At 51.7% G+C, this 27,582-nt stretch overlaps 1 protein-coding gene across 2 annotated transcripts in view; it reads left to right on the top strand.

The window, feature by feature from the left end:
- The window catches only part of VAV2 (vav guanine nucleotide exchange factor 2), a gene marked incomplete at its 5' end in the record, with an annotated part of 143,342 nt that extends 118,663 nt beyond the window's left edge, over nucleotides 1-24,679 (top strand). Inside the window, 21 exons of one of the 2 annotated variants that reach the window (XM_084272323.1) lie at nucleotides 1,215-1,283; nucleotides 1,933-2,033; nucleotides 5,326-5,425; nucleotides 6,752-6,847; nucleotides 7,306-7,374; nucleotides 10,039-10,125; nucleotides 11,875-11,960; nucleotides 12,203-12,335; nucleotides 13,050-13,064; nucleotides 13,508-13,617; nucleotides 14,143-14,244; nucleotides 14,347-14,471; nucleotides 16,716-16,843; nucleotides 17,067-17,141; nucleotides 18,002-18,054; nucleotides 18,742-18,858; nucleotides 18,966-19,053; nucleotides 19,142-19,265; nucleotides 20,254-20,340; nucleotides 22,526-22,680; nucleotides 23,347-24,679. In XM_084272323.1, the coding sequence (XP_084128449.1) occupies nucleotides 1,215-1,283; nucleotides 1,933-2,033; nucleotides 5,326-5,425; nucleotides 6,752-6,847; nucleotides 7,306-7,374; nucleotides 10,039-10,125; nucleotides 11,875-11,960; nucleotides 12,203-12,335; nucleotides 13,050-13,064; nucleotides 13,508-13,617; nucleotides 14,143-14,244; nucleotides 14,347-14,471; nucleotides 16,716-16,843; nucleotides 17,067-17,141; nucleotides 18,002-18,054; nucleotides 18,742-18,858; nucleotides 18,966-19,053; nucleotides 19,142-19,265; nucleotides 20,254-20,340; nucleotides 22,526-22,680; nucleotides 23,347-23,394 (1,968 nt within the window). In that variant the 3' untranslated portion in view covers nucleotides 23,395-24,679. The remainder of the gene's footprint in view (nucleotides 1-1,214; nucleotides 1,284-1,932; nucleotides 2,034-5,325; nucleotides 5,426-6,751; nucleotides 6,848-7,305; nucleotides 7,375-10,038; nucleotides 10,126-11,874; nucleotides 11,961-12,202; nucleotides 12,336-13,049; nucleotides 13,065-13,507; nucleotides 13,618-14,142; nucleotides 14,245-14,346; nucleotides 14,472-16,715; nucleotides 16,844-17,066; nucleotides 17,142-18,001; nucleotides 18,055-18,741; nucleotides 18,859-18,965; nucleotides 19,054-19,141; nucleotides 19,266-20,253; nucleotides 20,341-22,525; nucleotides 22,681-23,346) is intronic. The other variant, XM_084272322.1, reaches the window with a different exon arrangement.
- Nucleotides 24,680-27,582: the final 2,903 nt, after the last annotated feature.

Here is a 27,582-nt window from a genome sequence, read left to right as displayed (position 1 = left end):
GTGTCCCCTCACCCTAGGGTAAGAGACTCCCTCTCCTCAGCTGGTCTCACTGATAAGAGCTGTGTTTGCTGATACCTTATCACTTTGATTGCCACGGAATAATTTCTTTATTCTGGGGGCTTTTCAAAAGTGCTGAAGATGTGCTGGCTTGTCATTGAAACTAATGGGATTAAGCAACATTTTTTTGCTTGAATTTTTAATTAGGTCTTTGGTAAATTTATCGTTGTGCAATTTTTTTAAAGTAAAAATAAACCCAAACACCTCAAGGAGGCAGCAGAATCGTGGATACAAATGGAGCCTGGAGGTGGTTTCTGCTCCGAGGAAAGCAGCAGGGATGAAGGACAATAGTGAAAATCAAGCTGCCATTTCTAATCACCCTAACCTCTTTTGTTTCCTCCCCTTTTTGCAATTATTTGCCTCTGTCTGCTGAAAGTTCCCACAAAGAAGCTGCGAGCGAAACTGGCACGATGGGATAACGTTTCCTATTTTCCATGGGGATGTCCTAACCTACAAGAGGTTTATGTAAATAGCCCTCGTTCCTTGGAAACAGCCACAGCCCTTCTGGTTCAGTCTAAAGGAAGAATTAAATTACTGCCTGGGTATCCATTAAACAGGCTGGTGAAGGCTTTGTAGGGTCTGGCAGGGTGTTATGGGTAGAGGGTCCTCTCTTCAGTGCGCTGCTTCGGTTGGGGGGTTGTAGTTACAAGTCATGTAGATGTTTCTATTCATATGTATTTGTTCAGAAAGGCATTTCCAGTGCAATCACATCGTCGGCACGTTTTCAAGGGCAAAAATTCTAGTGAGATAATCAAAGAGCTGAACAAATGCTTCAGAGCTCTTCCTGGCTGCGGTGAGGGGGAGAATCTCTGAGCCTTGAAATCCCTCTCCCTGTCCATGCAGCAGGAGGGGGATCTGCGCCCACCCACGGATGGGGGTCTTGCACCTTCCCACGCCTGGAAGTGCCACGGGGGCCAGAGGGGTGGTGGGAAGATGCACCCCTGGGGGTTCCCAGTGCCTGCTTGTGTCTCTGGTGCATCCTGGTCTTGCAGACACATTGCCTTTGCAAGTGCTTAAATTCATTAAAGCCTGGCTTCCCCCTGCCCAGGTCAGCACAGCTGGGGAAGTGAGGAGAAATACCTCCCTGGCCCAAAAAACCCCAACCCCACACCTTGTTCTCTCCAGCCTTTGAATCCTTTCCCATTTTCCTCTTGCAGAACTATATGAACCCACTGAGGCTGGTACTGACTCCCCAGGACATGGAAGCTATTTTTATCAATTTGGAGGTAAGAGCATAGACATTGTGGCTTAAATCTTTGTTCTTTTCATGGCAACTCAGCTCCCTGCCTGATGAAGAGGAAGGCTTTCAGGCTTCATGTGCCACTCCTGGTGCACCTATAGAGGTTCAATCCTTCATGTGCTGCAGAGCTGGAATGGGTTGAGGAGCTGTTGGTTAACACTCAGTTTTTAGAGTTGGGGATTATATGAACTCGAGGGAAGACAACAGTTTTATACAGAGGATGTTCCAGGGCCGGGCTGTGTATTTCAGCTGTGCTTAGGGGTGGCTTGGACACGCCAGGATGAAGGGATTTATTTCTATGCTGGCTTGCGTGGGGTCTGGGTTGGAGCTTGCCCATCTCCTCCACTCCCTCCAGACCTGCAAAAAAAGGAGACACTTAATACACCCAAGGTCCTGGTGTGTTATATAACTGTATATCCACTGTATAACCTCCTAACAGAATGACATCTTCCTACTCTGGGCCGTTTAGGACTCTGCATCACCAGAGAGGCTTATTTTAAAACCAGCTAAAACAGACAATGAAAGCAACAAGAGAAAGCACCTGCCTGATGAAGTAGTGAATGTGCATTTCTTCAGGCTCTGTTTGCCCACTCGCATTGGATGTGTTTAAAGCATTGATTGTTTCTTCGTTTTAGGACCTAATTAAAGTGCACTTCAATTTCCTGAGAGCCATCGACGTCTCTATGATGTCTGGAGGAAGCAGCCTGGCAAAAGTGTTTCTGGAATTCAAAGAGAGGTAAAGGAAACCCAGTCATCTCTCTGACCTGGCCATCAGTGTGGCTCCCATGGGTGCTTGGTCCTGTGTCTGCACCTGAATTTTGTTGGGCTTGCTGCTTCCCATATGGGGCTGGCTGTTCATGCTGAATGTACTGTGCACTCACAGGGATAAAGATAAGAACACACCAGTTCTGGTGAGCCAAACTGGAGCAGAACCTCACTTGCCTTCAAAGGGTTTGGCAGTCTTCTCCTGTGAGCAGCAGCGGGGCTTCAGGGGCCTGTGATGTGGTGGGATGACTCCTTCACAGGGATAGTTTGCTCTGGTTAGATCAAAGGGATTGCTCACTCTGAAAAATGGCCTGTTTGGCACTGCTCTGGTCCTGCACCTATTGCACTATGAGTAAATTTAAAAGTTGCTTTCACAAACATAATAGATTCTGTGTTTTGGCAGCTGCAAGCAGGAGTACCCCAGAACACAAAGATAAGGTTAATAAAAGCCTTTAATATCCTTAATACTAATCAAAGGCCTGATTCATCGTGGAATTGTGCCAGGGTGTTATTTCACTGTGATTAAACCAGTGTCTAGACACAGAAATGCCATTCAGAAGTCAATAACTCCAGAAATACCATCTGCATTAATAATACACCGTAAGGTCAGATTTTCCACCGTTCGTGGCGCCTCCTCTTAGGAAGGCAACGTTTTCTGGAGTAAATTAAAAACAAAACAAAAAACTTTCCAAAGAAGAATGCAAATAATTTAAAACCACTCATAAAATGCACTTAGGTGATTTTGATTTCCTAATTCCTTGCTCAGTGCATGCCAGTGTTGTCCCCTGGAATCAACCCCTCCTGGATGTGATGGTGCTTAGGGCAGCGCTGTGCACACAGGGAGCAGGGAAGGGACTCAGGAGTCATGGAGGTAGCACTGCTCCCCAGGGAGATCCGAGTGGCTGTGCAGGAGCAGGAGGCTCATTTTTTGGCTGGCAGCCTTTAAATAAATGTTTGCTTCTGTTAATTTGCTGGTGGGAGCTCGGCAGAGCACTTGTAGCTGATGGATTTCATGCAGGGTGAACAAACTGACCCAGTTCCTAAGGGAGGTCACAAGGAGCTTTTTTTAAAGGACCTAAAAGCTTTCCCAAGAAAGAGCCAGACTGACAGCTGCGAGGTGGCAACAGCAGCTCCAATGCTGCATTCAGCCCATGAGGGTCTTGGGGAGCTTGGTGCTGTGGGGAACTGCTGTTCCTGGGGAATTTTGACTTGGAGAACACCCCAAAACCCAGGTTCTCAGGAATGAAGAATTTGGAGCAGCAGGATCTAATAGGCTGAGCCCTTTCCCATGTCAGGAAGGATGATGATACTCCGTTTTACTGCAAGGGTGCAGGAGGAAAAAGTGAGCTCAGCTGTGGAGATGGTGTTGCCCCACCAAGAAGGGAACATGGATCTCCAGAGTGCCGCCTTTGTCCCTGTGTATATGACCTTCCTTTTCGAAGGTGTCTATGACAAATAGCTCTCACTTCTCTACGCATCCTCAGAGACATCCCAGCAAAATGATGTATTGCTCCTCTGCTGTCCAGGTTTTGAGTTGTTTTTAGGTTTTTGAGTTTGGTGGGGGTTTTTTTGGGTGGGTTTTTTTTTGGAAGGAAATAGTTTGGAAATCTCTTTGAAAGCTGGAGTTTGAATTTATGCTCCTGAAGCCTCTTTTGAAAGTCTCCAGGTGCTGGCAAGGTGTAGATATTATTGTGCACGTTCCGAAGTTGTCAAGGGGAAGAGGCAGAAGAATAATCTGTGCTGGCTGCTGCTTCGCTGGGGACTGCAGCTCCCATAAATCTCCCGACTCAGTTCCCTGCCGGGGTCTGAGCGTCGCCCGTTTACGGAGCGACAGCGGGTCAGGTGCTCCCACATCGTCTCCTTCAAGAGACAAAGCCCCAAAATAATGGATGAGTTGCAGCATGTGATGGAATATGTGTCTTATCAGCAGCAACGCAGTTAACAGCAAGGAAAGGGGAGGGGGACACACACACAACCCAGACCTGTCACGCAGGATTAATGAGTGAAGTGGTGGAAAATGGGGAAATCCACAGCAGAACTGCTTTTTTGGTGTCGGATGTTTAAATTTATAGCTTGGAGTATATCTATACAGAGCTTCACCGTGTTTCGAAAGGCTGTGACAACCTTCACTCCCCAAATTACCCCTTCTCTTGATCTCTAGGTCCCTGTGGCCTATGCTGCAAGGAACAGTGAGCTTGTGTCCTTAGGGTTTAAGGGGATTTGAAGCCTCTCTCTCTGATGATGTGCAAATTATTATCATCCGTGTCCATTCTGGGCATTCCTCAGTAATCAAAGAGTTTCCTGTTGCCTTCTTTTGCTGTGAAGGTACCCAGAAACCTACGGAGAGAGGGGAACATGTCAGCCAAGGTGGTAGCAAACATTTTTTGGGCTGTGGGCTGCTGTGACTTAGGAAACAGAGACTTCTTAGGAGATGAATGCGCAGGCTGGAGTGATCTGTGTTTAGAAACGCTCTCAGGAAGCAGGGTTTTGTTGTCGTTTGGTCCTGAATCACCTCCCTGCTCTGCCTTGGTGAGCCCTGGGGTTAACATGGCACAGCTGGAAAACCAGCACGTGGCCATCGGGGCAGCATGGCGCCTATTGAGACATCAAGGGGATTACAGCAATGGCACAGTCACAAAGAACAGCCACAGGTTGCATTGCAAGGGTTCGATGCTTGCCCCCTCCTTGTGTTTCAGTTAATCCTCAGACCCTCACTGGAGTCGGAGCTGCTCCCCTGGAGAGGCGAGTGCTGGTGGTGTCCTGCAGCTTGGGCAGGAACGGGTTCCCAGCTTGTTGCTGCTTCTCTTTGTGTTTGGTCAGTTGTAGCTGGGATGCAGGTACCTCTTGCAGAGCCACTTTGCAGCTTCCTCTGGGAAAGGTCCTTCAGCATGGAGCTGGGTTTCCCATTGCTGTCCTGGTGCAAAGCACAGCTCTGGGGATGCAGTGGTTAAATACATCACGCTCAGGAATGGAGGAATAAACCATCATACCACTGAAACAGGTTCCTTTGGCCACTCAGCACCTTCTGCTCCTTGGTGAGCTGGATCACCCCCACAGGCTCCAGCTCTGGAAACTTCAAAAGATTTAAATGTTCAAAAGCCGTGCAGTAAAAAAGTGTTAATACTTTGCTAAGCAGTTATATGGGGGAATAGCTGTTTGCCTTGTCCTTGCACTGTATGTAAGTCTGTGTATATATATCTTTTATAACAGGTTATAACTGCCAGCAAGTGTTTCCGATTAAATTTGTGATTTCCCCTCTGCAGGCTGCTGATTTATGGCAAGTACTGCAGCCACATGGAGTATGCCCAGAACACGCTCAACCACCTCCTCGCCAACAGGGAGGACGTCAGGCAGAAGGTGGAGGTGAGTGGGCAGGGCATGGCAGGGCTGAGGGCTGCCCACCCCCCTTGTCCTGGGTTTTGGAAGGATTTTCTGGAGCTGAGGGTGTGTTGGAAATGTTTTGGTTAGCAAAAGAGGGGAGGGAGTTGGTGCTGCCCAGAGAGGGAGCAGAGATGCAGGTTATCTTGTCCTGATCCCCTGCTTGTCCCTTCATCTCCCCCTGAGACATGCTCCGTCCTCCCTCCTCTGAGTTTGTCCAAGTTAAAACAAGCTGGGTGACTCTGAGTGGGACTGGCTGTGGCCAAATTCCTCTTCAAATCATGCAGGGAGACCCAAAACCACTGAGCATCCTCGAGCCAAGTGGCTTTACAAGGTCACACAGCATCAGGGACAGAGGCGAACCCAAGTCCCCAGGCAAACGCCCGGATTACTCCCCTGTCCTCCTTCCCCAGCGTCAAGGCTTTGTGTAAATAGGGGCTAATCCAGATATTAAGTAAATCAAAGGAGCCCCAGAAGGGATGTGTTGTTTGAGCTGCTGTTTTTACTCAGCTTTAATTCCTGCTTTGGTCTTGATGCTAATCTGAATTTGCTGGGCTGCCTGTACATGTTACCTCGTGCTCTGCAGACACTCTTTGATTTTCCATGCAGAAGCAACAGCCCAACTAGGGGATAAAACCGTGTTTAGTAATGGTCTAAAACACATTCCCTTGATTTTATTTCAAGCTGTCGTGATCTGAACTACATCCTCTGCTGAAAGGCCAGTTGCTATAACATCCAGTTGTTCCTGTGCTTTCCCTCGTGGCAGCTCTACTCATCTTCCTTTGGGGAGGGGATGGGGGGGCACAGGCACACACAGGGGGTCTCAGCCAGCTCAACAGAGTCACGTATCGAAACGGGTCTGGGTCAAGGTAATAGTCACAAAACTTCCTGTGATCACATGAGCTCATCTTAATGACTTAATGCTGCTCAGTGCAGCCATGGCGACTGCACACTTGCTGCCAGCCCCTCGCAAGTAAAAGGCATTAGTCCAAACTGTGAGGAGGTGAGCTAAGCTAATGAGTGTCAATAGTCGGAGAGCATTCATGTGCTTTCCTAATGAGCAGTGTCTCATTAAGCTGGGGGAGCTCAGTTGCATGAGACTGTCGGTATTTTAGGGTCCAGACCCTGTAAAACCTCAGTAACCTCTGCGGTGGGGGCCCTGGCTCTGGCTGGGTGCACACAGGGACCACGAGCCATTTCTCACCTAAACTGAGTTTACAGAAGCAAAACATCACAGCCAGAGGACATGGTGGGGGAAGTTGTTGTTTTCCATTAGCTGTGTTGCTGCTGATTCCTTGATTTCTTTGATAGGAATGCACGCTCAAGGTTCAGGATGGGAAGTTCAAATTGCAAGATCTGCTGGTGGTTCCAATGCAAAGAGTTTTGAAATACCATCTCCTGTTAAAAGTAAGTGTTTTCAGCGTCGGCACTTCCCTCCAGCTGCCATCCTCACTGTAGCATCTTTCAGCTTTTTACACTGGAGAGTGAATCACTGCCAAATGCAGAGTGAGGAGGGTTTTTTTCTTCCCCCTTCAAATGAAATAATTACTAGTGCTACTTAACACGACATAATATTTGTGCCGTCTCTTAAAGTATGGTGACCTAGGGTAATTCTGCACTTGTTAGCCACGAGAGGCAGTTAATGAATATAAAATAAGCTTGCATATAATCTGATTATGTGTGAAATTCCTCCCGTCAACTCAGTGTAACAGATCTCTCCAGCACCAGCCGCTTGGCGTGTTCCCCATCCTACGGCTGCGGCCATAGTCTCCTGCCCTGGCATCACTGCCACCGCCCTGGCAGCAGGCAGCCACGGGTCATACCACACCCAAACTCTTTTATTTTTTAAAAAAAATGTGTTTCAGGAGCTGCTCAGCCACTCATCAGACCGCCCAGAGAAGCAGCAGCTGAAGGAAGCTCTGGAGGCAATGCAGGTACTGGAGGGTGAGAGCGACGGTGGGACCACATTGGGCTCGGGGTGCAACAGAGCGCAGGACTCCCCCCATCAGTGTAAAACAAAAGTTCAGGTGGAAAAACCATCCAAGAACCTAAGGGGAGGCAGCACATCCTCCTCTGGGACACACGTGTGTGTATCGATCGCCATTTGATGCGGTCGCTTCGCAGCGGATCTGTAGTCGTCGCTGTTATCTCCCTCCTCAAGCAACTGGGGAAGCTGGTATTTGTTGACAAGTTACGACTTTTCGCTAATTAGTGTTGCGTGTAACGAGGCTGTGCCAGAGTCGGCTCTTGTTTTTGCTAGGAGGGATCTGGAGGAACTCCAGCTGTATCAGCAAGTTGGGAATTAGTGCAGAATGGGAGCCTGTGCAGAGCATTCCCTGCATGCTGGTTAGGAATCCTTTCATCCAATTGTTGGGGGTTTTATTTAATTAAGGGGAAAAGACTCTTTCCCTAAATTAAGACTTCTGGTGTCAAAATTTTGCTTTGTTTAAAGGTGGGGTGGTTGTTTGCTTGAGGTTTCAGCTGTAAACCTCCAAGATCTCAGGAAAACTGTCAGCAACAAAAAAGTCACCCAGATGTTTTCTGGCTTGGATGTATCTCCCTCCTCCCCACACACTGACACTGTGGGACCACCCTCATCAGTCTCTGACCTGAAGAGGAACGTTATTCCCAGGTTTTTCCTCTGGAGAGCACCCCATGTTTCACCCCTGGGCTCACTCCTGCGTCCTCAGGTCACTTTGTTTTCTACCCCTGAGCTGCAGGTTTTGTAACACCACTACGTTTCATAGCACTTATATAAGTTGGGTGACCTTTTTGGACGTTATCCCTGCAAGCCCAGGAATGTAGAGCCCATATGTAGGTCATGTTAAAGTTGAGGTTGTTTGAAGGACGCTGCACTCGCAGCCTGCTGCTGCACATGGACGTGGCCTCATAGGAACACTAAACCTGGTGCTGGCTGTTAAACCCTGCTTATGGCCTCATAATACAGCACCCACCGACACTGCTGCTAAGAAATAAATGTATATACATCCCAGCCCTGCTGCAGACTCAGCAGTTTTCACAGGAAGCTGCCAGTAGCCATCAGCGCGGCTTCTCTTTCATCGCCCCATCGCTGGGAGAGTGTAGCTGGGCTGGGCTGGGGCATAGGAAGCTGTGTGGTTTGGTTTTATATTGATCTGTAAACCAAAGCTTAACTTCCAAGTAATGTTGTTCACTCTGAAGCCAGTCTCTCTGTCTGCGAGTGCTGGTGGGCGGCAGACGTTGCTGTTATCAGGGGCCAGAGACACTCGGGGGGAGGGGGTGGGTGGTTTTGGGGGAGGAAATGTCTGCAGCTAGAGCTGGGTGTCCCAGGAGGATTCACCTCCTTTTTGCTTTGCACAGGTAATTGTTTGCACAAGGCAGGGTTTGCACTGAAAAAATCACATGTGGGGATGGTGCAGGTACCGACCCTCCACCCCGAGGGCACAGAACCCAATGCTCAGGCCACAGTGGGGGCAAGGCAGGTTCCCAGTTAAATCCCACAGCCCAGGTTTGCATGTTGCTGTTGTTTCAAGTCACAGTCAGCCCTGAGATTGTGTTTCCCCTTTGCAAAAGCCTGTTTGGCAGCAGGGAGCTGAACTCGGTGCTCAGGCGTGATAGAGGATGCCACTTTGTAAGGCTTCTGGTTTTGTCATTCTTCATAACCATCCCTGTCATCGACTGGTTTGTGATGTTATAAGTATTGTCACGTAGATTTGTGATTATCATCTGTGATTAACCCTTCTTATGTTGGGAAGCTGAGGAAGGTCTGACCCGGAGGGTATGTCTTAAAAAATCCCATGTTCAGATTTAATCCAAGTTGACAAGAGCTATTGTTGAGGACAAGGAGGCAGGGAGCAGATAAGAAGCAAACAGGCACGGAAAATACTCTCCAAAGGGTGTAAGAAGTTGTTTTAGTGGAAGGAATAGTCTTCTTGCTCTTTGATGGCTCAAAATTTGAGCAGGCAAGGAATTTTTCAGGGCAGAACAAGCTCCATCGACTGTTTCCTTACTTTACAACATAGTTTAGGTGTGGTGGGAGATGTTGGAGGCCCAGAGGTGCTGGAGATTGGGAAGCTCTTGTGGGGCATCTTGAGGAAGGACAGAGCATGAGCATCCCAGTGCTTGCATCAGCTCAGGTGTGATCCAGAGCCCTCAGGGAGGTCAGCTGGAAGCAACAGGGGCAGAGCCAGGTCAAATGCTGTTCCCAGTTAACGTGCAGCCAGGTGTCCAAAGTGGTCATTTTACAGACATCCAGGTGTTTGACAGCAAAGGCTGGCTCCCGGCTTGTGTGTCTGGGAGGAGGAAGGGAATTAATGGGATGAAAGCCTGGAGGGAAGGATGCTGCTGTGGTAGGGGGATGCCTGGCTGCTTGCCTGGGCTCTGGTCAGGTAGAAAACCACGGGTCGGGGTTTGCTGTGCTGCACTGGGTTCATGCATTGCCCTCTTCTGGGAAATGAGGAAAATTGCAGCATCTGCCAGGACAAGCACAAAACGCCTGGGCTGACTCCTGGGGGTGAGGGGAGTGATGCTTTTGGGGAGCCGAGGTCGTGGGTTTTCTGCTTCGGGAAGGTACTGGTTTCACCTGGAAAATAAACCCCAATTTTCGCTTCTCTTTTGAGGACTTGGCCATGTACATAAATGAAGTAAAGAGGGACAAAGAGACTTTAAAGAAAATAAGTGAATTTCAGAGCTCCATAGAAAATCTGGTAAGTTGGAAAACCCTTTCATTCCCTACTTTGATTCAGTTATTATCAACAAATTGGCTTTTTCTGTGTGAATGCTGCTGAATCTGATGTGCTACCTGAGAAAGGTCCCTCCCTGCGTATTCATCACTGACTGGTTTTGCTGAAGGTCCAGAAGTGGTTGCTACAGTATGAAACAGATCTGCTTGTGATTGAGGATGACTCCTTTTGGTGGTGTTAGACTGAAAAATGTTTCTCCAGCTTTCTATCACATCATTAGTGTAAGGGGAACCCCAGAACTCCCCAAATCAGCTGTCTGTCTGATATTTTAAGTGGGTTTTCTTTTGCTGCTAAGAGGACAGAGGTTAACTGAGAGTGTACCAAGGTCTCTTGGGAGGAGAAGGGTTCATGTAATACACACCTAATCCCAAAAACCAGAACCTCATCCTCCAAACATCAGAGATATCAAACACTTGGTCCCATTACTGTGCATCAGCTGACCCTGTGCAACCCATCACTTGCTTTAGCCCTGAACAAGCCCATTAATTTAATATTCAGTGGCAGAGCTTCAAGCTAATGAGCTTTTTCCCCACATTTGCCCGGGGGGGTGGGTGGGAGGGGAGGGCTGGTCAGCTGCAGGCGCAGCTGCTCTGCTGTCACGCTTTACGCTGGGGTAATGCAATTTGGGGGCTGACACCTGAGATGCTTCAAAAGGGCTGATGGACGGAGATGCCAGGGGCTTCCCACCCAGAGGGGTGCTGGGTTTGGAGGTTTTAAGCCTTGACTTTGAAAACAAAGAACTTGAAATTGATGGACATTTAACAGACTGAGAGAAAACCCCTTAATTTTCCAAAGAAGCACAGCAATTCTCCAGTGGGCTGTTGCAAGGCTTTGATTGAAGGAGTTGTGATAATCCTGATTTGTGCGAGCCATCAGACGTCACGCTCCGGAAAATAAAGACAAGAATGTAAATGGGGGCATTAAGCAGCAGCTTCTCCTCCTTCCAGCAGCCAGAGAGCAAGTTTGACAGGCAGGAGAGGAGCCGTTAGCAAAGCAGCCACTCCTGTCTGCACATCAATCCCACGCACGGTCTGCTCCCTGTTTCCTTTCGTTGCACCAGGTGGGATGTTGTGGAGTGGTTGGTGTTTTGTGTGCAGACCCCACATAGCAGTGAAATAATTACAGTGTGGGGGGGTTTCCTGACCTCCACTGATGCTTCATAATAATCCCACCCCCCTCTAAGAACTGTGCAAGGGCACCAGTTCCTGCAGCTCGGCGGCTGTGCTGCACTGCATGACACTTGCAAGGGCTTCTGAGCTGAAAGACAAACTGATGAACCCCTTGGGTTGGGTTAGGACCTGCCCAAAATCTCACCAGTCTTTGTTCAGGATGGGAATCAAAACTTACAAGAGCCCTGAGTCTGGTTTTGTAGAAGACCCTGGAAAATAGCTTATTTCATGGGGGATTTGCTTGCTGGATCTCAGACCTTGCAGAAATGCTGTGACTCCTGATCCTTGCCCTGGGATGCCGATGCTGGAGCTCCAGGGATCTTCAGTGTCTCTTTCCTGATGCTGGGGCTGTGCTCATGCGTGGGCTTCCCTTAGTGAGGGCGATGCTGTTCCCAGGACCTTCTGCATCCTGAGGCAGGGCTGGCCAGGGGGAGGAGGGGGATAGAATGTTTCCAGCACCCCACACAATCCGTGCAGGTTTGGGTTTCAGTCTCTGTTGTCCCAGCCCTGGCCAAGGATCTCAACCCTGCTTTCCTCTCTGCAGCAAGTGAAGCTGGAGGAGTTCGGGAGGCCAAAGATCGATGGTGAGCTGAAGGTCCGCTCCATTGTCAACCACACCAAGCAGGACCGGTGAGTGAGTGACGATGGCACTCCGGAAGTCTTCCCAAACGGAACGTGCCTGTGTGGTGATGCCCCTGTGCTTGTTTATCCAGTGGCTGCCTGGGGCTGCACTGTGGATGTGATGTTACAGCACAGCTAGGACAGCACTGGCTGGGAAAGTTCTGTGGAGCTTTCCAGATACTTCCCCCTTAAATGGGGACCTTCATGAGATGTCTGACCGGGTTGCATGTGTGTTTGCTTGCTCTGGGCAGGTATTTATTTTTATTTGATAAAGTGGTGATCGTCTGCAAGAGGAAAGGATACAATTACGAGCTGAAAGAAATCATCGAGCTGCTCTTCCACAAGATGACTGACGACCCAATGAATAACAAGGATATTAAGAAGGTAGGTGGGCTGGGGATTAGCTCTGCTGGAGAGCATTTTGGAGCTGTTTGGGCCAGTCTTTCTGTAGTAGATTCCCATTAGCCTTTCAAAATAGAGGCAGAGCTTGCAAAAAGCAGGAAAATAAACACTTGGCTTTCAGGGCAGCCTTACAAAGAGGTGGGAAATGTTTGTTAGTGTGGGGCTGGGCTTGATTCTTGACCTCGGTCCTTGCAAAACAGCCCTGAAGAAGCTGGGATGGTTGGAGTTAGGAGAGAGGAAGCTGCTCCCTGCTTTCTGGCCCGCCAGCAGCGAGGGACGGGCAAGGAGCAAACATCAGACAGGATGGAGAGAGGGGGCGAGGGAGGGGAGGGCTGTCCGGATGCTCTTGCTCCCATGAGTCGTGGAGTGGAGGAGCCCGGAAAGGCAGCGTTGAGCATTGCCAACCAATGTGCCAAAATCAGCACTGGGGAGTGTGGTTGCCACTGCAGGAACATTGCTTTGCTGGTGATTTGGGGCTTAGTCTGCAGTCCTGAAGGAACAACTCCTCCCACCTATCGGTTAAGCAAGGACCCGTTAGCTTAATCCACTTAGTGCCATGGGAAGAGATACTGTACAGATGGGATAAGTGATGTTTGGGTAAGAACAGGCAATTTTACCACTTGGATGCTGAAGCAATGCTGCTAGCTTTGTGTTTTACTGAAATATATTTCCACTTTGCTCTCCTATGCTTTCTAGTCTCATGGAAAAATGGTAAGCAAAGCACCCAATTTTCTCTCGTGTTTTTCTGTGCAATGTCATAATGAGACAGACAGAGCATATGTGCAGTGGGCAGGTCAGATGTTCCTCCCGGGCTGTCAGATGCTGTCAGGGAGAGATATAATGGCCGGGGAGGATCCACTGGAGCAGAAAAAGCTGGGTTCTCTCATCTGCCACCATAAAATCCTATTTGGTCCCGCTACACGGTGCCAGGCGATTCAGGCATCATTAGCCACGATGTGTTATCGAAACTCGGAGCTCTGCCTCCTCCTCCCCTGCTGTTACCTTTGCAAAGGTTCAGTGGTCCTTCAGGAGAAGGGATGGGGCAGGCACCCAGAGCTGTTAGTAAGGTGCTGGGGTGACAGTGCGGCGCGCTTGGCTGCTGGGGCAGTGGGAAGCATGACATTCCCATCAGCTCTCCCATTTTTCTCTTGCAGTGGTCATATGGCTTCTACCTAATCCACCTTCAGGGGAAGCAGGGCTTCCAGTTCTTCTGCAAGACGGAGGAGATGAAGAGGAAGTGGATGGAGCAGTTTGAGATGGCAATGTGAGCACCAGTGGCTGCTCCGGCCCCGGCGCGTAGGCGCTAAGCACAGGGTGGGGATGGTGTCTTGGACCAGCAGGTCACTGGAGACCAGCTCTGATAGCAAAGCTTCTGGTGGGGGAGCTCTCATGGGCTTACTGGTTGGGTCCCTGCCCCCGTTGTCTGCAGCCAACCATGCGTGGTGCGTCTCTGGAGCCAGACCAGGCCACGCGTGAAGCCCTGAGCTAGGGTGTTGCAGGAGAAGGGCTCTGCTGTTGCAGGGAGCTGGTGCTGAGCAGAGCAGGACCAGCTGGGCTACTGATTGACACGGGTAAAGGCCAAACCCGTGAATGTTGTCCCAGGGGAAGGTTGGTGGGCAAAATCCTCTCTGCAGAGTCAAGCCCCGAGTCTGCTTTCACAGTTGACTTCTTATCTGTCCGTGTGGTTTCCAAACTTTGACTGAAATGCAAACAGCAGCTGCTGTGACAGGTCACGAGTGCGGCGTGGCTGGTAGGGACAGGTTGATAATCGCCCGGTCCTTTCCCTTAGGTCCAACATAAAGCCAGAGAAAGCCAATGCCAATCACCATAACTTCCAGATGTACACATTTGAAAAGACAACCAACTGCAAAGCCTGCAGGATGTTCCTGAGGTGAGCAACATCCTCCCAGCTCTTCGGCATCTGCATTAAAACACAGAAAGGAAAATCTCAAAGCTGAGGCTGAATTAGGAATTTCTGACTCTTTTTGCACAGAGGAACCTTCTACCAGGGCTATCTTTGTCCCAAGTGCGGAGCGGGGGCTCATAAGGAGTGCTTGGAGATCATTCCTCCCTGCAAGACAGGTAAGTTATTTCACATCACGAGCTTGTGCCAAGGAGGTGAATGCATGTGAATGATCTGACAGGCTTGCTCTTTAAAGCACTGAGGTTATTTAATACCTTAACAAATCGGAGCGTGCTCCCACTCACCTCCCAGGGCTGTAAGTCACAGTGGCTGGTGGTGTAAACATCAAATGAACCAACCAGCCCTCATGCTGGGACAGCATGTCAGCAAGTCCATGAGTTCTTCACCAGATGTTGGGTAGGGAAAGCAGGAGGGTCCATGCCAGGGATCATGCTTCTGATGAGGAGAGACCTCATCACCCTCCCAGATGGCACCAGGTGTCCCACAGCACTGCAAGAATCTGAGTGCTTGGTTTAAATTGGGAGAGACCATGACATGCCTCTGCTCGCCCAGGTCAGAGCCCCCGCACTGCTGGGAGCAGGGGACTGTCATGGGGAGGGTGAGGAGCAAAGGGAGGAAGAAACAAAATTGCAGAACTTTGTGCAAGTGAGAAAACGTCCTCATCCAGCTCCAGTTCATCCCTGGGTCTTGCCCAACTGGCGCAGAGCTGACTCAAGTGACCCTGGCCTCCATCAGGGTCAAACATTGATGCCAGTTTATCAATACTTGCATCATCAGGAGAAGCAGAAAATGGGTTTTGTTGCCTGTTAAATTAACCCCTTATTGTGATGTTTCTCTTGCAGGCTCTTCAGCAGACCAGGTACGTTGTTTGATGGGCCTTTTCCCACATCCCTCTCTGCCTTTGGCAGATCCTGTATCCTTTGGCTGGTCCAGGTGTGGGAAGCTCATGGGAAGAGTGAGCACCAGCCTTGGAGGGTGGGGGGAGGTCCCCAGTAACCTGGGAGGAGAGACTGATGGCGTCTCCTCCAGCCTAAAACTGGCCTGACCTGGGTAGAACCATGGAGGTGGCAGCACCCAGCTGGGTCAAACACCATATGCTGGTGCTAGGGAGGTTTCAGGAGAGGATTTCTTGTCCTGTCGGCTTCAGGCAGGTGCTTGTGGAGAGAGCCAAGCCCACCATGTCTTCACAAAGACTTTTTCCTCTCTTTTTGCAGGATTCGCTGGGTGCTGGACCTGGTAAGGGCCTTACTGTATTGCAGGAGGGCAAGTAGAGACAGCGTCTTGGTCGTGGCTATGGGTGTCCCTAGCATTGAGTGTGGGAGGGTGAAGCTCCTTTCGAAGCCAAAAGGGTTCATGGAGAGCTGCAGAAGTGCCCCATGCTGCCCTCACAGCAAGTGACGGGGCACCCAGTTCCGCCCTGTCCCTGCACCCCAAAGCAGAAAGACCCAGCTCCTCCCTGGGCTCAGCCCTCACCTGCTGCACCCATCACACCAGCATCACCTTGGTTCTTGTTCATACCCCTGGCCTGCTCTGCCATGTGGGTAAAGCTTCTGCAAGCCACTCCAGTGACCAAGGGGAGCCTGGCATGTGTCCTTGTGCCACGTTGCCCTTCAGAGCAGACCCAGCACATCCTGGCAGGGAGGTTTGAGGGTGATGGGGAGCATCTTCCTGTCCAGTGTGCTGCTGGGATGCACAGCTCCAACTGCTGCCTTCTGATGTTACCCACGATGGTTACTACCATACTTTTGTATTTTCCTTTGCTTAAAAAGAGTGTGGGCAGAGCGTGGGGCCTGCCCTGCCCATGCTCAGGCTCCAAGGAGAAGGAACAATTTGTTTTTGTGCTTTTCCAGTTAAAAGGAAAGCCAGAGGCCTGGCAGAAAGAAACCTGAACTAAACTGGTGGTTAAAAAAAGAAAGCACAGCGTGCTCTGGCTGGGCAGGGAGAGGCAGAGGTGGGGAGGCATTTTGAGGATAAACACTGTGGTTTCAGTGCCGTTGGGGAAGCTTATTTAACGTGCAGCTATTTGCAAGCCAACCAGACTTGGACTATGAGCTTCAGGGGTGTTTGGGTCCCAGGTCCAGCTGAAATTCAAGCAGAAGCCGATTGCTTGCTGGTCCCTTTTGCAACGTGGGTGTCATTGCTGACCCCAGAGGGGTTTGGCACTGGCTGGGCATCGCCAGTCTGGAACAGTGAGGTCCAAGTCCCAGTGCAGGGCTGGGAGTTGGAGCTTTGGCTCAGTTCGGTGCTTCGTGGGTTTATTTTTGCTCAGTGAACTCAGCCATCCCTGTAACTGCAGAAGGCAGGGCTGTTCTCTGTGGGCAGTGTTCTTTCCTGCTTCGATGCTTTCTGCCCCAAAATCTGCCTGCTGGTGCCATTAGATTTGTATTGCTGTTCCTAAGTGGGACAAGGTGCTGAAACTGGTTTGTATCTGTTTTCAGGTCCTAAAATGGTGGCAGTTCAGAATTACCACGGAAACCCAGCCCCTCCTGGGAAGCCGGTGCTGACGTTTCAAATTGGGGATGTGATTGAGCTGCTGAGAGGGGACCCAGACTCGCCATGGTGGGAGGTGAGAGCAGTTCCCCTCGGGAAGTTCCCAGGAAGTTTTAAACCAGTGGCTTCTGCATCACCCCTTTTTATTTGTGAGCTTTCCTGGAGCTTGGGGATGTGCTGGGGATCTGCGAGGCAGTGTGGAACCTGGGAGCTGCAGTGGGGATTGTCCCTGTCCCTGCATGGCAGAGGCATTGCTGTCCCCATGCACGTCCCGGGCTGATGGGCTGATGGCTTTGCAGGGGCGGTTGCTGCAGACGAAGAAGTCGGGTTATTTTCCCAGCTCGTCGGTAAAGCCCTGCCCCGTGGATGCGAGGGTAAGTGCCAAAGGTGGAGCTGGGTGCTGCGGGGGCGAGCGTGGGGGGGGGCTGTCATGGGAGGTGCTGCTCCAGCAGTGCCTGTTGACCTTCTCAGCCTTCTGCTTGAAACCTTGGGCCTTCCAGTAAGTCCCTGCACCTTGAATCACAGAATCACAGAGCGTTAGGAGTTGGAAGAGACCTCGAAAGATCACCTAGTCCAACCCCCCTGCCAGAGCAGGATCACCCAGACTAAATCACAGAGGAACATGTCCAGGCGGATTCGAATGTCTCCAGAGGAGACTCCCCAACCTCTCTGGGCAGCCTGTCCCAGGGCTCCGTCACCTTCACAGTGACAAAGTTTCTCCTTATATTCCCACAGAACTTCCTCTGCTCCAGCTTGCACCCATTGCCCCTTGTCCTATCACTGCCCTCCCAGAACAAGGGAGGATGTAGATCCATCATCCCCTGGTTGCAAATGTCTGGCCGGATTGGTCTCAGCCCCGTTCACAAGGTTGGGGTTGGCATGACCGGAGTCCAGACCTCTTTCCTTCTCTGCAGGGCTGACTCAGGAGCAGAGTGCTTGAGATATGTCACATTACAGGGAAACCGCACTTCTGGGGTTGTTTCAAAGTGCTTTGTAATGCTGGCAGCAGCATCCCAATGAAAAAGTGCTCAGGTGAATGAAAAAACACAGCGTGCTGCGAGGGGCGGGAGGCTCGGCTCCCGCACTGCCCTCTGCCACCAGAGCTGCCCCTTCAGAAACAGCACAGGAGGCAAAAACCTTCCTGTGGAGGAGAGAGAGGGATCTACATCTCACATGGGATCTGCAGCCTGGTGAGACACTGGCTCCTCAGTAATAAGCGATGTTCTCTTTGCAGCCCCCCAACAGCCGGCCGCCCTCGAGGGAGATCGACTACACGGCGTACCCATGGTGAGTTGTCCCACAAGCCATGGGGCACAGCCTTCCTCTGGCTGGACAGATAGGTTGGCGGTGGCTTTTCCTTGGGGTTTTGCCAGGAATCTGCTCTAATAACCGATTGGGAGTGCAGGGCAGCTGCTGAGGGGCCTTTCGGGTGTTGAAGCCTGGTGCAGCCCTCGCAGAGGGGATCTCTTTGCTGATGGAGGGGGTGAGAGGCAAAAGGACAGGTGCTGATTTCACATTTTGTGGGTTTTCTGTTCCCAGGAAACCATTTGGGGAGGAAGGCAGCCATTCCTGCCTTGGCAGGAGGGGTTGCACTTGGCTTGCCTCCTGCTCCTTCCAGCTCCAGACAGGTGTTCAAATTCCCAAGTCTAAATTATCCCAGCTTCCCAGCTCTCTCTGAAGCCTTGTTTACCTGGGGACTAATTCCCAATTAGTGGGATTTTCCAGGTGCCCTGGAAACATGAGAGACTTCCACAGGAAAAGGTTGCACTCCACATCATTTATCCTCTATTCAGCAGCTGAGCAGCTGCGTGTACATCTCCGGCCACTCTGCTCATGAAGTTTTGGATGAGACCTGCTTCTCTCCTTGCCCAACCCTCGTGCCTTTAAAAAAAAGGGGTGCATCTTTTAATCTAAAACATGGTAAAGATATGCGTTAATTTTTAGTTAACTAATTTAATTAAACTCTGGGCTCAGGTTCGCAGGGAACATGGAGCGGCAGCAGACAGACAACCTGCTCAAGTCACACGTCAGCGGCACCTACCTGATCCGGGAGCGGCCAGCCGAGGCTGAGCGCTTTGCCATCAGTATTAAGTGAGTAATCCTCAACTGAGTAATTTACTATTACTCCTACACGCAGGGTGAGACAGGACTCGAGCGCACAGCAGCGTTTTCTTGAGTGCCTTTGCTACCGCTTGCAGGTTCAACGAGGAGGTGAAGCACATCAAGGTGGTGGAGAAGGACAACTGGATTCACATCACAGAAGCCAAGAAGTTCGAAAGCTTGCTGGTAAGGTTTTTGTAGCTCCTTTCAGTGTGTCCCTGCAAGCCCTGCAGAGGACAGCAGAGACAGCCGGGTACCTCTCCATCCTTCCCAGGAGCTGGTTGAGTACTACCAGAGCCACTCGCTGAAGGAGAGCTTCAAGCAGCTGGACACAACGCTGAAATACCCCTACAAATCTCGGGAGCGCTCTACCTCCAGGACCTTCACCCGCTCTCCAGGTAAAACCCAGCTCAGCCGCGCAAGCAGCCGCCGTTAATCCCCCAGCCGACGGGGATATCTCACCCTCTCAGCAGGGCAGAGGAGCACCGTCTGGCTGAAGGGATTTGTGGCTTTACCACAGGGCTTGAGCTCCCTAATTTGCAAATTAGTCTCCCACTTGGCTGGTAGCATTTTGAGGATGGGTCTCACAGGAGGTGGCAGGGTGGGAGGGGGTTTGGCTGAGCTGGGGTGCCTGGCGCTGCTGCCCAAGCTCAAGGAGTGGGTGCAGCCCCCCAGGGAGAGTTTTTTTGGGGAGAGGCTACTTCCCTCATGCAGTTTTACACTCGTGTGGTTTACCCACCCCCCCGTCCTGCTGGGAGGGGAGCCACGGCTGCAGGGTAGTGAGCAGAGATGTGATGCACTGTTAGCAGGGTAGATGGGGTCTTACCTGCCCACATGAGGCTTTGTGCATGAGTTTTAATGGATCCGGTTCCAGTGGCACTTGGGACAGTTTGAATCCCAGTGGGACTCCTTTAATGGAGATAATGGGAGATCGGGTAGGTCTGTGCCTAAAGTAAAAATAAAACAAAAATCAGAACAAATGGAAAGAAAAAAATGTGTATTAGTGTAAAATGCTGTTTTGTCTAAAAGCCTAGTGAAGAAATAACTACTTGGTGAGGGAAAATGCACTTTTTAAACACTCTTTCCATAGTGTATTTTAAAAAGATTACCAGAGGAAGATAGTTTTTAAAAGTTGATTAAATATCTTTTCCACTAAAATACAGCCCTAGGATGACTTTGCAGCCCTCAGGCTGTGGCTGTGGGGCTGCAGCCAGACCTGCCACCGGCTGTTCCAGCTCCCAGCCCCTGTGCAAGACCTTCTGCATGCTTTGCCCTGTATTTCTCCATCAGCTTAGAAAGCACTGTGCATGATAATTTTATTTTTTTTTTAATTTCCCTTTTAATGCGTGTTCTGCCTCTTTTTGTTTCTCTCTAACCTCTTTGCAGCCTCCTGCGCTTCCTACAACTTTTCTTTTCTCAGTCCTCAGGGCCTCAACTTTTCTTCTCAGAGCTCCTCCAGTCCCTTCTGGTCAGGTACCAGTGCCTCTCCCCACCGGAGAGACCTGCCGCCTTCCCCAGGCTGCAGCATCCCCAGCTTGAAAGCCATCACCAGCAGGACCTGCGGGGTCCCTGCTGTCCCTCCATCACCCACAGACAGTCCAGGGGGTCCCCAAGTGCTTCCCTGGGGCACAGCCTGGAAATGAGTTAATTAACCAGGGCTTGGCTGGGAGCAGAACGCGCTCCCCCCATCTCCCCAAAAATCAAGGCAGGGAGAAGATGGAGCTGTTGCTATTTGAGAAAAGGGGCTAAAATTACCCAAAAAAATGAATCTTAACACATTTGGGATCTCATGATGTACTTCAAGCTCGACCTGCTTATCCCGTGTGTTTCTCACCAAACGAGCATTGGCATCACATCATCTTCCAGACCTTTTCTCCTTGCTGGACAAGGAGAACGTCTCGATGTCTGGCAGTTTTTGAGCTCTGGTATCTGAGGCTGCTCAGGATCCTCCTGCTGAGGAGGTGGGAGGGAGATGTGAGATGGGATTTGGGGCTCAGGGTCTCTGCAGAGTGTGCAGTCCTGCTCTGGCCTTTGAACCCCACTGATGAAATGCGTTACACACTGGTGTCTTCCTCCCCGTTTGGTGGGGACTGGAACAAAATCCTGCCAGTCCATTTCTTCCCAGTTAAACTTTTACCTGTCAGTATTTTCTTTAGGCATCACAGGGAAAATCAGCAGAGCCACACGTGTGTCACATTTGGGAAGAGCCCAACTCCTCAGGGGATTAGAACATAACTCAGGGAACTTGGGGACTTTTAAACACATACAGGGTATTGCAGGTGTTAATGTGTGCAGCAGTGGGCTCTGAGCAAGCTCCTGATGACAGAGTTCAAAGCTGCTTTGATTCTCGCTCCGTTCCCCAGCCTGGCTGCCTGGTGAGGACAGAGCCCTCCAGTGATTGCACGTTGTGTGTCTGGAACCGTCTCCATCACCATCCTCATCTCCTTCCACCCCGAGGGCTGAAAACCTGGGCAAAGCTTCTCCTTAAACTTAGTTCAACCTTGGTTTGCAAACTTTCAAAACTCAAAATTAATCTTTGAAACTCCTGGGACAAAAAAAAAAAGGGCAGCTTCACCACAACATGGTGTCCCTTCAGGGTGATGGGTTTTAATTTTATTTCCCCCTGCCCCCCTAAACTTCAGGGAAGGAGCGTTTTTGTCTTCCTGTGCCCACCCCATCCCTCCCACCATTACTCTCCAGCCCTCCTTCCCCCACTGCCCACATACAGGAGCAGGGAAGCTAGTGCTGCCTCTGCCTTTCCTCCCTCCTCATTGCCATTCCTCTGTGCCAAGAGCTCTGCCACTTTCCTTGCACCTCCCTCAAGCATCCCCTGCCTGAAGCCACGGAGATCTCAGCTCTGGGGCCGTGCTGGTGCTGGCAGAGCTCACGTCCCGATATGGCCCATGAGGCAAAGCTGCTTATTACCAGCTGTTGGTCAGCAGTAGGATTTGTAGGGGTTCTTTTGCACCTTTTGGTCTGTTACAGGGTGAAGCTTCCAAGACCCCTGCATGCTCCCTGGCAGGGACAGGAGCAGGGGGCACAGTGGGGCACAGTGGATTTTCAGCTTTTTCCTCCTCATGGCAAAACCCAGAGGTTTTGCTCAGCATCTCTAGGAGATACCAATCCCAATAACTCTTGTGTTTTGCAGTAGTTTCAGTGCCAACCATTGGCCAAATCTCCTTTTCTCAAGGTGATCTCACCAGGTGCTGGGAGCTGTGTGGCAGCCAGACCTGACATTAGGGGTGCAACAGGATTTTTCCATGACTTCCTTGTTAACAATTATGTATGCCTCTGAAATCTTTCACCGCCTCCTTCCCTGCTCATCCAAGTGCCTCTCACCCCAGCAATCCCCACCAAGGGGTCACATCACCCCCTGCCCCACACCCTCCTGGTCAACAGAGAGGGGTTTCCTAAGCCCCCAGAGCTGTTTAAAACCCATCAGGAAGCCAGTTTAACCCCAACCACCCCCGTTTGTATGGGACTGAGTGGTTTGGATGAGGCCAACCCCACCATCCAAGCTGCTCCAGGTCGTGGCATTACAATGGGAGCCAACGTCACAGTGGAAAACCCAGGTTGAACCTCACCAAGCTTTCCCCAGGCTTCGGCTGGTGCTGTGCAGTGGGACAGCTCCCAACGCCCTTTCTTTGTCCCCTCGCAGTATTCACCCCACGGGTCATAGGGACGGCGGTGGCGCGATACAACTTCGCGGCGCGGGACATGCGGGAGCTGTCGCTGCGAGAGGGCGACGTGGTGAAGATCTACAGCAGGATTGGCGGGGACCAGGGATGGTGGAAGGGGGAAACCAACGGAAGAGTAAGTGCGGCTGGATAAGGTCCCAGCCTGTTTCTGTAGCACACGGTCCTCCCCGCTTCGAGCTACCCAGTCTGAGTGTGGCCTTCTGCCAGGACAGCGACAGGCAGGGGCACACATCCCACTCCCTCTTGCTCCTTTCCGACTGGTGCACAGGCTGTCATCTCAGGAGAGCCACCACTGTGGTTGCCAGTGGGTACTGTGTGACAGTGACACGTGATGCCCCATGTGTGGGAAGGAGTGTACCAGTGGTGGGTGGGCACCTTGGCTCTGGTGATGTTTGGATCTGCCCATCCTTAAACCTGCACGTGGGGCCATGAGGCAGGAGCAGTTCTGCAGGTGGAGGATTGGCATCCCAGGGAGAACAGCAGCAGGCTGATAGCTGGACCCACCATCCCAGTTTCCAGCACTGGCGACAGCTTCTTCATGCCCTGGTCCCTTACACTTTGTGGACAACCCACAGGTCTCAGGCAATATATAGTTGCTAACTCTGTCCTAAATCAGGGTACCAGCTGCACGCCTCATCAGCACCATGGGTCAGGATGTGGGTGAATCCGGCGCTGTACCAACAGCTCACCGGGAAGAACACTGGGGGAGGAGCCCCAGTGATGGGGCAGGAGGTCCCCTCTGCTCCCTGGTCTCCAGCTCACCTCTCTGCTTCCCCGGCAGGTCGGCTGGTTTCCCTCAACGTACGTGGAAGAGGAGGGGGTGCAGTGACCGCGAGGATGTCTGATGGAAAGTCACCCAGCGCCCCGAGCGAGCCGCTGCAGACCGTGCACACTTGTCCCGACGCCCGCGGCTCCCCGTGGGACGTGGCCGGATGCCTCCCAGGACTTCTTAGCAATCCGTTCCTCTGTACAGTGTGTGTGTGTGCGCGCGTGCGACGGGGCCGCCGCCGGCCTCGCTCCTGTTACGTGTATAGAAGATTGATGGTCTGTCAGATAACGTTCATGTAGCAGCTGCAGAAGAGTCCCGGGAAAGCCGCGCTCCCCTGCATGGACAGAGCTGAGAGACTCTGAGCGCTGCCTGCTGTGGAGGATGGGGTCATCCCAACCTCTTGTTCTTAAAGGTGTTTTAGAAGGCACTGCGGTGGTGGTGGTGGGAGGGTGAGGCTGAAGGTTTGGGCCTGGGCTGGTGCCTGGGTGTGCTGAGATGAGAATTTGGGGTTTCTAAGGGGAGGGAGTGACTCGGCCCCGAGGAGACGATGCAGATCCCCGCCACGCTGCTCAGGTGAGCTCCCCAGGTCAGGATTTTTTGGCTGCCTCCCTGGGAGCTGTGTGGCAGAACCTGGCAGCATCATGCCACGGCTGGGACGAGGAGGCAGAGCGGGGACACCCGGCCCAAGAGGAGGAAAGGGCTGCTGCTGCTTATCTCTCAAGGATGCCAGCTGGGAAACCAGGAGCGCCTTTTGACCATCAGATGTAGGCTGGAACTGGACCTCCAGGTCAGACAAGAGGGAAGAGGAGCCGATTTGGCATCCCAAGGCCGTTTTCTTTACAGCCACCTTTGGTGCGCCCAGCCTTGCTGCAGGCAGAGGGGGCAGCCTGGGGTGCTGGCTGGTCCCAGCGGTGAGCAGGAGGTCTCACTGCTGTGCAGGACTGGAGCTGCACTTTGCATGCAAGGGTTTTGGAGGCCGCTAAGGCACCAGGTACATGCAGAGGAATGGACAGGAGCGTGTGTCTGCAGGTCTGTCCTGCCCTCGCTCCTAGCTTGGTCCTGCTGCGGTCAGGACACCCCCCCCCACCCAAACCAGGCTGACTGGCCTGGCAGCGGGGACCCGTCTCCCCTCACTGAGCTCAGAGGGGTGAACCCCACCTGAGTAAGGGCTACGGTATCAACTCCCACTTTCTCTTGACAAGGTGTGAACGCATCTCTCTCTTTCCCCAGCTGTGTGCACTTTTGGGGGCTGTGAGCGTTGTCCCCTCTCTTCCTCCCACAGGCTGTTACTGCTGCTGCTGTCAAGTAAAGGTCAGTTTGTCTTGGCATTGCCACTTTGTCCTGAGCACTGTCCGTCTGAGTCTGTTCTTTCCCTGTGGCTGGTAGGCAGAGCTGCCGGGTGGAAATCCAGCCCAGCGTCTTCTGCCAAGCACCAGCTTCCCTCTGCAGCTCCGGAACTTCCTTCCCAAGTGCAAATACAAATGATGTGTGTGACAGGGGAAAACTTCCCTCTGTCCAATTTCTGAGCCCCAGGAGATGCTTGCTCTCTAGCCTCTGGCATTTTGAGCTGATGCATCCATGCCCTGGTGTTGTTCCCCTGGCACTTGCGGTCCTGCCATGGGGCACCATGTTCCCAGTACAGGCTGGTGTGGGTCTGTTGGATGCTGGCACTGGGTGGGTGAGTGGTGCTGATGTCCTCATCAGGCATGGGGCTACCGTGGCTGCCCCTGAAGCCTTGCTGCAAGCGGAGCAGCCGTGCCCTGCTTGGAATGTTAAATGGGAGAGTTTGGGGCTCTTGAGGTGAAGGTGCTCGCTTGGAAATGCCATGTTACTGCTCAGTGAGAAGCCCAGCGCCACTCACTGCCCACTGCTCTGGAGCCCAGTGAGTGCCCCAGCTGGGTGCCATGGGGGGAGTGTAGTGGCTGCAGCTGGGGTCTGTCTGGGGCGGATTCCCACAGGGTGTGATGGGCACGCAGAGGGGCTCCGGGCTTTCCCAAGGTACTGTTTGGTGCTAACCTCTCCTGGCCAGCCCCTTGGTGCTCAGCTCGGGGTGTGCTCAAGGGCTCCTGTTTGCAAGGGGTAGACTTGGGGGTGCAGCCGACGGGGAGCTGGCTGTAGCCATCATTCATGGGATGCACACCCCCACCCCCCCACCCCGAGACAAACTCACGAAGGCTGATCTGATGCCTCAGATCCTAAAGCCTTGCACAACCCTTCTGTTTAACACAGCCTATTCTATCAGGTGGCAACAGCATCCTCATGCTCTGTCACGGGGACCACAGCACCACCTCTCCCTTACACCTCAAAGGGATCCCCAACTGCCATTGCCTGTGCTCCCCTCCCAGCCCTGCCAAATCCCCCTTCCCTCTGGAGAGCTCTCCCTCTTGTGTTTACTGGTGTAAGAAACTTGTTAAAACACGTTGATTTTGTTTGTAAGTAATTATTCAGCCGTTTGCCACAATATATATCTGTGAATAAGAAAAGGAAAAGGGGTTTTTTTAAATGATGGTGAGAAACTTGTGTATATATTTTAGTTCAGCACAGGTCATTCAACGTCGCGATGAGATAACATTGGAAAATAATATGTAAATTCCTTGGGATGTTTCCTTTGCACTGCACTAACTGGGTTAGGGTGGAGGGGGGTTGAGGATAAAAACTGTTCCGGGATAGTTTATAGCTGGGAGTTTGGAAATCAATTTGCAATAGCTTGTAATGCTGGAATAGAAACTTTAGCTGCTACTTAGAAACCCTTTTGCATGTGTTTTTTTCCAGAGTTTTTTAAGTGATGATACATCAAAGTAAATACCACAACAACAACAAAATAAAGTGTAATTTTGCTGATAGGGCTTTTTCCAGCCATGCTTTTTACTGCAGCTCAGGCTTGTGTTGGGCTTCTTGTTGTTGAAGCCCCCTCGACTCTGCTGGGGCCAGTGGCTTGGCTGGTCCAGGAGAGATGTGTGCTCTCAGGGATGGATCCATTCTGATTGCTGCCACAGACCCCAAGTGTTCCTCGCCCTTCAGAGTAAGACCTGCCTGCAGTGCCCACCGTGGATCTCCATGGCCAGGCACCCCTGAAGCCCACCACTCGCCCGAGGAGCTCCTTCCTGTATCTGGAGCAGCTGCTCTTGCATAGTTGTCCTGTGATCCTGCCCGGTGCCTTTCCTGGAGCTCCTCTCCCTGCCAGAGCTGAACCACTGCAGTGTGAGGAGTGTGATTTTTTTTCCCCATGGCTTTCAGTCACTCCCAGGTATCATATTACAGATTCCCCCTTGGCCCCACCTGCAGCAGCGTCTTCCGGAGCAATAAACCAAATCACATGGATTCTTATAAAATACACAAGGCATCACTGGAGGTTTCACCCCAGAGCAGGGACAGGAGATGTCCCCTGGAGCTGAAATGTCATTTAATTAATAATAACATTATTTTCTTGAGTCCCCAGTGCTTTCTGCTTGCTTCAGCTTTCACAGGGTCAGCTGAAAGGGGCTGTAGCAGTGAGCGGAGGTGGTGTACTCAGGAAGCAGGATACGAGCTGGGTACCACCTTTTGGATGCTCGTTTGGGAAGACACTGCTCAGCCAGGTATCGAGCCTTGGCTGAGGTGACAACCCCTGCCTGGGATAAACCTTTTCCCAGCTGTGGCAGGTCGGTCCCTGGGCAGCTCCCTGGCATGCACCAGGTATGAAACACAGGGGTTTGGAACCTGGGTGCTCTCCCACCTGCACTGAGCATCGGCTCAGCCCCAAGCAGGTCAGGCATCGCTGTTGGATGCCTATGGTGTGGCTGGGGAGATGCTGCGCTGGAACCTGGAACCAGCTGTTGGCTGCAGGAGCAGGTAAATGCAAAGGTACGTCTTCTTCTGAGCAAGGTCCTGTCCCCACAGGCATTCCAGCCACCCCAGGGGCTGGCCCCTGCTGTGGCAGCCAGTGACCCCTGACCCTGGGAGGATTGTTGGAGCCTCAGTCAGGTGAGTTCCTAGACAACTGGCTTTGCCCAGCTCCACGTCTAAACCTCCCCTGGGAGTGTGCACCGTGGAGGGCTGATGCCTTGGGGACAAATGGGGTGTTTATTCACTGAGCTCGAGCACAGCTGGGTGCTGTAACTGGACCGGGAGCAGCCTTCCCAGGGCATTAACAGGGGAATAAATCTTCAGCCATGGCCAAAGCAGCTGGCTCCAGCCCTGCATGGACCCCAGCCTGCCCCAGGAAGGGGGACACGCCAAACACAGGTTCTCTTTTTCTTCCTTCCCCCT

Source organism: Gallinula chloropus (genome assembly GCF_964237585.1).
Source record: "Gallinula chloropus genome assembly, chromosome: 18".
NCBI classification, from domain to species: domain Eukaryota; kingdom Metazoa; phylum Chordata; class Aves; order Gruiformes; family Rallidae; genus Gallinula; species Gallinula chloropus.
This window is presented reverse-complemented; position numbering and strand designations above follow the sequence as displayed.